At 47.8% G+C, this 7,491-nt stretch overlaps 1 protein-coding gene across 1 annotated transcript; it reads left to right on the plus strand.

The window, feature by feature from the left end:
* The first annotated feature begins 5,005 nt into the window (after positions 1–5,005).
* Positions 5,006–6,870, plus strand: LOC144105166 (uncharacterized). Its single transcript, XM_077638325.1, has one exon. The coding sequence runs from the start codon at positions 5,006–5,008 to the stop codon at positions 6,200–6,202; it is 1,197 nt and encodes a 398-aa protein (XP_077494451.1). The 3' UTR covers positions 6,203–6,870.
* The last annotated feature ends 621 nt before the right edge of the window (positions 6,871–7,491 follow it).

Consider the following 7,491-nt stretch of genomic DNA (forward strand, 5'->3'; position numbering starts at 1 on the left):
TAGAAATCACAGAAACACTGTCCGCAAAAACCCAAATAGACACTCCTGAGGTCACCACGTGGAGGCCAAATCCGTTTCCTGCAGGTAAAGTAGAAGAAGGCGAGAATTCCTTCTACTCGACTGGCTCCCGCGCGGGAAAACAATGTCCTGAAGAGAACTGTGAGGAACTCCTGCCTTCTTGAGGGATCCGAATAACACAGCCCTTTCCGCGTTGTACAAAGTACAGCACAAGAGGTAATGTTCTATGTCACCACACACACCCCACGTTGAACACAATGGTGACAACGCTAGGCCAGTCTTATACATCCACGCCGGCGTACGAGCAGAATCCGTGCGAACGCGGTGCAGCAAAGTGGCTTGGTACCTTTTGAGACCCTTGGTCACACATGGCTGATGAGGAGAGCTCCACAAAGAACTGAAGTGGCACAACACCACATCTCTGAACATTTGCTTGACTTCATGAGGGACTCCATGTACTGGAATCCCGGAGAGAGCTGTATGGGCGAGGTTGTCTGCTATCTCGTTGCCTAAGACACCTATGTGCGAGGGCACCCATTGAAAACGTATAGCTATGGAGATTCTGCACCAAACTTAGGGATCTAAGACTCAAGACATCAGTGGGGAACCCGTACTCTAACCTTTGAAGGGCAGATTTTGAATCCGTAATTATGACAGTAGGTTGAGGCGTACAACACCGTAGCTTCTTTAGAGCTGCCTCAATGGCAACGCTTTCGGCCATTGTGGAGGACACGACTTTAGTAAAACGAACAGACCAATCATACTTCAAAGACGGAATATGAAAAGCAGCTGCACTAGATCCTCTGACCTTGTCCACAGAGCCGTCTGTAAAAATTTGAAGATGACTGGCATATTCGGTCTCAAGATGTTCCAGTACGAGCGAACGCATTGCCGCTAAAGGAGAATTCCGCTTAGCGCGAACGTGGGGAATTGTCAAGGAACAATCGAGGCTCGGAAAGGACCAAGGTGGCTTCAACGTCTTAGGTCGATCTCGAAGGTCGAGACCCAGAGAACGAAGAGTATTTAAAGCCAAGTACGCCCGGGACTCAGATCTCTTTCGAAGGCGCTGTAGAAGCGCTCTCCCGGCAACAGTCTCTCTGAGGCGGCCAATTTGCACCAAAAGTCTTTGTGAAGCGGCTAGCCGAAGAGGTTCTGATTGAGACTCATACAGTACAGCATTGTTTGGAGCAGCCTGCGGCACGCCGAGAGCCCTCCTTAGTCCCATTCTGTGCAAAACCTCAAGGCGTTCCAGCTGCGATACCGAGGGGGAAATTAAAGGGAGCTGGTACATTATGCGACTTGTCACCAGGGCATCGTGAAGCATGATCATTGAATCAGGATGGTTTCACCATTGCTCACTAGCAACTCTACGAAGCACATTGAGACGCGAAGATAGTGAAGCCACAATCGAGTCCACAGCTCGTCGCCACTGTAGACGTGAGTCAATAGTGACGCCCAAAAAACGTATGTGGTTAACCTTACAAAGGCAAAACTGATCAAGGTCTATGCTCAGCCGCGCATACCGTCGTCCACTACCTGGAAACAGGACGAAGCCGGATTTTTCCACCGAGAGAGTCAACCCAACACCTTGAAGGTAACTTTTAACTGAAAGCACGGCCTGTCGCGCTAATAGAGCTAAGCGTTTGTGTTGATATCCGGTTAACCAAAGACAAATGTCGTCTGCATATATCGACATATGGACATGCCTACAATGTTTTTGCACTTTTGCTGGAAGACCAGCCATGATAACATTAAAGAGCGTTGGGGACAGGACACTACCCTGAGGTACCCCTCGCGATACCGCCCTTTCGGAGCTCATTGTACTGCCTAACCGCACTCGAAATTTACGATCACTGAGAAATGAGTGAATGAATCGCAGAAGATAGCCCTGTACGCCTATGACCTGCAGTATGACTATTCAGTATTGAGCTCTGGAGGATGCTATCATAAGCCTTTGATACGTCTAGGAAAATAGCTAGTGTTGAAAGTCCAAAAGCACTCTGATGTTCAATGTGGCTTATCAAGTCCAGGACGCTATCTTGCGCGCTTAAACCTGTGCGGAATCCAGTCATGCATGTTGGTAGTGCCCTTATATCCTCAAGCCACCAAGACAAACGCTTACTTGCCATCTTCTCCATGAGCTTAGCCACACACGACGTCAGCGATACAGGACGACACGAGGCCGCGTCTGTCATCTCATTGCTGGCCTTCAGCAGTGGGACTACACAAGCCACCTTCCATGAAGGGGGAACGTCACCAGACTCCCACACTCGATTGAGATAGGTTAGGAGCATCTTCCGGTGTTCCAGAGGCAGGTTCTGTAACATTTGATTGGTAATGCCGTCAGGTCCTGGTGCACAGCGACGCCACAGGCTGCGGAGCGCTGTCTGTAGTTCTCGAAGTGTGAACGGGTCGTCCATAACAGACGGAGACGTAGCAGGCAGAGCGCAGGGATGAATGTCTGGTCTGGAATTTACAAATGCATCCGCAAATTCCTCTGCCAAGCACACGAGATGTTTCTGCGAGCGCAATGCAAGCGCCTCGAAAGGTTTACTCGGACGAGAGCCACCAGCAAGACTGCCAACGACACGCCAAATTCTCGTTATCGGTGAGAAAACAGTCAGACTAGCGCAAAAGGATGCCCACTGGGACCTAGAGAGCTTGTTCGCATGACGTCTAATGGGTTGAGCCGGTTGAAAATTGTCTTCAAGGCTCTGTCGTCCTTCTTCCGCAACAGTTGTCGCTCCGCCTTTCTGCGCGCTGCGCAGAGGTTCCTGAGTTTTAAATCCGGAGTCGGAAAATGATCAGGTAGCTTGAGCGCCGTGGTAGCAGCCATCTTAGCATAAATCATTTTGTCTGTCACATCACCGGAAACACAGGCTAAGTGCTCCCTGTATTTGTCCCAATTAACAACATGGCAAATTTTAGGACCACGCAGATGGAAGTCGGCAGTAAACACAAATATCGGGTAGTGATCACTTCCCATTCGGTCAGCTCTAGTTTACCACTGCACACGTACGTCAGGTGAATGTAAGGTTAGGTCTATAGATGTGCGTGAGGTTGGAGGCCGAAAGAAAGTGGGACTTCCGTCATTGGCCACGCACAGGTCCAAACTGTCGATGACTTCTACAAGTTGGCGTCCGCGAGGATCTGTGTTCCTGTCACCCCAGGCGGGGTGGTGGGCGTTGAAGTCACCGCAGATGATTCTGGGTGCTGGGCAGCGGCCACAAAGTTGCTGGAGAAACAAAGCCATATCGACCTTCTTCCGCGGGGACACGTATACTGATGCAATGGACAGAGTTTGGAAGGCGAGCCGAATCCTCACAGCCACTACCTCAATACTGTCGGTGCAAAGATCGATGACGTTCAAAGCCACATGAGGAATCTCCCTTCGTATGTAAAGGGCGGCACTTCCTGCGGGAAAAAGACTTTATGCTGCAATTCTTGTGGGCGACGTATCTCGGCAAAGACCTCCTGCTTGGCAAGTCAGCCTCCGAGAGGGCCAGTACTGGAACACAGGTCTCTTTCAAGAACAATTTTAGTTCTGCTAATCGACTTATAATCCCAGCGCAGTTCCATTGCATGATAAAGGGCACTTTTCTAGGGTTTTTAGTTGCAACAGGTTGAAGAAAACTAGCCATCTAGGAGTTGAAGTTCTCTGCGAAGGCGGTGATCAAGGTCTCAAAGGAAAGCACCAGCTGTATAAAGTTCTTCAAAGTGCCAGGCCGCATCGCTTGGCTATATGAACGTAGGACATCAAACAAAACGCGTAGAAGGTCGGAGAGATTCCGGCTTTTGAGCTCCTTATTTTGCTGCACGCACTGGCGCACCACTTCGACAAAAGACGGGGACTGGGAACCACTCTTGGCCACGGTAGCTGGTGTCTGCATCTCTTTTAAGGCAAGGGGATGTCCTGCATGTTGTCGAGTCTTGCTGTGATCTGGCCGCTGAGGAACATGGACACTTTTTGCTGAGGCAGATCGAACAGCCAGCTCACCCTCGGAGGCCGTTGCCGACTTGCTCGGATCAGGTCGTGCAGCGACGTCGCTTGCTACCACGTCCCGAGCTTCCGACTCGAGCGCAGGGAACTCTTCACTTCCATGTATCGGCTTCTCAGTAGGTTGTGGTTTGGGGCCACTAATTAAGGACTTGCGACGGTGTAAGGCGCTTACACGGAATGTGCAGCCACTGAAACTCGCTGGATGGTCACCTCCACAATTAGCGCAAGCAAAATCTGCCTTGCACTCTTTGTAATCATGGCCACCACCACACCGCTTGCAACGTTGATCTTTGTTGCTAACTCTCGCTACATGTCCAAAGCGTTGGCACCTGAACCACCGGGGAGGAGTTTCAACGAACTCGTGGACTGCATGTTTGGTGAAACCAAGGTCAATTATTCCAGGGCGCTCGGTGTTGGGAGCAAACGTTAGCACAATAGAGTTTGTAGGCTTCGCTGCCCATTGTTGTTCTCCAGGCTCCATCCGGCGCATTAACCGTCGCACGTGCAAAACTCCTTGCGGTTTCAAGTAGTCAAGAAGGGCACTTTCCGAATACCACACTGGTACTCCCCTTATAACACATGTGTTAGTCATGTAGGAGTGTGGCAACCGGGCTTGAACTCGTATGCCACCGATCCGAGAGCACCGCAGAAGAATGTCTACTTGCTCTTCCGTTGAGATATCTAGATGAAGAGCCCCTTGCGTTGTGAAGCGACTGCGAATCGGAGCAGATCCCAGTAGTACTTTAATATCATCGAACAGCCTGATAGCGTTCCACTCTCTGAAGTCAACACCTTTCTCTTTTGGCTGAATTATCACTGGGATGCCGACTGTCCGGTGCTTCCGATGACTCACCACTTTGAAGCCATCGTTGTCCATTTCCGCCATGTCAGCCACTTCCTCGTCAGAGGCGACGATAGTTGAGTCGTCCCCACTGAGCGATGATGACACTGAGCGATGAGAGTGGACACGGCAACCCCGTCGTGACAATGTCAACTGATGTGCCACTATTTGTGCAGGTACTTAGCGGATTCTTTTCCATCGCCTTGGACCGTGCAGTAAGCGCAGACAGCGGCTTCAATCGTCACCCAGCTTCTGCCGATGCCTTTCGACTGCCGTGCGCGGGGGGCGTACATTTTTCACACTGCGAGCTGCTGTCGTGGCACGTGGATACTGCCTTCTGCGCACCCTCTTCGAGCACAGCGACGTCATCCACACTTCCAGCCCGGATTTTGCCTATAAAAGGGACGCCTGCGCCTTCCATTAGCAGTGGACACGGCAACCCCGTCGTGACAATGTCAACTGATGTGCCACTATTTGTGCAGGTTGGTGGACGAAAATATTGCTGCCGTAGCAACTGCCTTTTTTTGATCGTGTTGCCGTGTCCACGCACATTGCTGGTTTGCTTTAGTGATTGCATCTCAATTGTAGGCTTGTTGCTGAAGTTATCCGGTGATGTTGAGGAAAATCCTGGCCCAGATACAATGGAAATGATTCAACAAGTAATTGCTTCTCAAACTAAAATCCTCAGCAAATTAAGCGAAATACAGGAAAACCAAACATCGTCTGAAGCAAGAATTCTGGACATGCAATCCAGGCTGTCTGCTATAGAACAAAAGCTACAAACCTTTGACGAGTCTCGGGATAGGCTTTCGAAACTAGAAACTTTTGCTGAAAGATGTGAAATAGAAATGACTACAGTTTCGAGAAAACTTGATGAGTTGGAAAACCGCTCGCGGCGCAATAACTTGATTGTACGCAGAGTCAAGGAGGAGGAATCAGAGAGTGAAGAGGACCTACTACAGAAAGTAAACAATGACATCTTTGATAAAATTCTGAAACAAAGGGTGGACACTATTGAAAGGATTCACCGACTTGGAAAGAGGGAACCAGGTAGAGACCGTCCGATTATTATTAACCTTACTGACTTTAGGGATAAGATGAAAACAATGAGTAACTGTTTCAACCTAAAAGGCACTCAATTTAGTGTAAATGAAGATTTTTCTAAAAGGGTTGTGGAAACACGAAAAAACCTTTGGAACTCCTGTGCCGATGAACGAAAGAACGGCGTGAAAGCTAAGTTAATTTTTGATAAGTTAAAAGTCAAGAATACCTTATACGCATGGAACGAGGAGACCAAGCAGCGGTTCAAATGCCAGGTTGCCACTAGCACTAGCAATGAGTGACTAAACAATCATAAGACGGTCTGCTTTAAAATTATAAATGTGAACGCTAGGAGCATGCTTAACAAGGTTGACGCCATAGAAAGTATATGCCTTGAACATGAACCCGATATTATGGTAATCACAGAGACATGGCTACATAAAGATATTAGAGACTGTGAAGTTGCTCCCCCAAACTACTCCATAGTACGAAAAGACCGTGAAAGGAGGGGTGGGGGTGTTGCAATACTGGTTAAGAGTAATATAGTATTCTCAGTTATAGAAGGGTTTGATGATTTAGAAACTGCATGGATTAAAACCAGACTGAATGGTCGTACTGTCTTAGTGGGTGCTTTCTACAGAGCTCCCAATTCAACCATAGACGTGCTTGATAACCTAAAAAGGTTACTGGACCTAAATGTACACTTTGGTGACAATATTATGCTGACAGGTGATTTTAATTTGCCAGGAATTGATTGGATGTCGCTTTCTCCCGGCAGAGTTGATACAGCTAGCAGTGAACATCTGATCGAACTCGCCTATTGCTATGGTTTGACTCAGATTGTTGAAAAGAGTACGAGAGTATGTACGACAACATCCTCGATACTAGACCTTGTCTTTTTGTCATCTGGTCTACTAGAGTTTTTGCTGAGTTGTGATGTTGAAGAAGGATTGTCTGACCATAAAATGGTGATTATGTTGCTCAATATGACTCACGAAATATGTCACAAATCTTGCAGAAAGACTGTTTTGAATTTTGCGGCTGCTGATGATGTCGGATTACTGGACTACCTTGAAATCTCGTTTGATGAATTCATGTGTTTATATCAAGACGGACTTGGCACAGATAAGTTGTGGGATTTTTTTGCAAACATGACAGCGAAAGCAATTGAGATGTTCATTCCTAAAACCACGAAAATAACAAAAAGGAAGCATCCTTGGATTAATAGAGACAATATTCACAAAAAACGACAGCTCAAAAGGAAACGAAAAAGATGCTCACAATACCCAAGCCCTGAATTAAAAACCTCCATATGTCGTATGAGCCAAGAGTTAAAGCGACTCATCAAAGAAAGTAAAAATACCTTTTACAGTCAGGCTCTCACCAGATTTCTTACTGAAGCGCCCAGTAAGTTCTGGCGATATATAAATGGCGGCGGTAAACCTCACCATTCTAATGAAGAAGAGAGCCCCCAGAGGGCTGAAAGTTTTAATTCATTTTTTTCATCTGTTTTCACTGAAGATGACGGCGAATCACCGTTTTTTGAGCCTCCAGGTTGCCCTCCTATACCCGATTTAGAAATAAGTGAAGA

The sequence above is a fragment of the Amblyomma americanum genome, chromosome 9 (genome assembly GCF_052857255.1).
Source record: "Amblyomma americanum isolate KBUSLIRL-KWMA chromosome 9, ASM5285725v1, whole genome shotgun sequence".
In the NCBI taxonomy this organism is placed as follows: domain Eukaryota; kingdom Metazoa; phylum Arthropoda; class Arachnida; order Ixodida; family Ixodidae; genus Amblyomma; species Amblyomma americanum.

Excerpts from the sequence above, each read along its gene's own strand:
- LOC144105166 (XM_077638325.1), top strand. The coding sequence starts at position 5,006 with ATGTCAACTGATGTGCCACTATTTGTGCAGGTACTTAGCGGATTCTTT.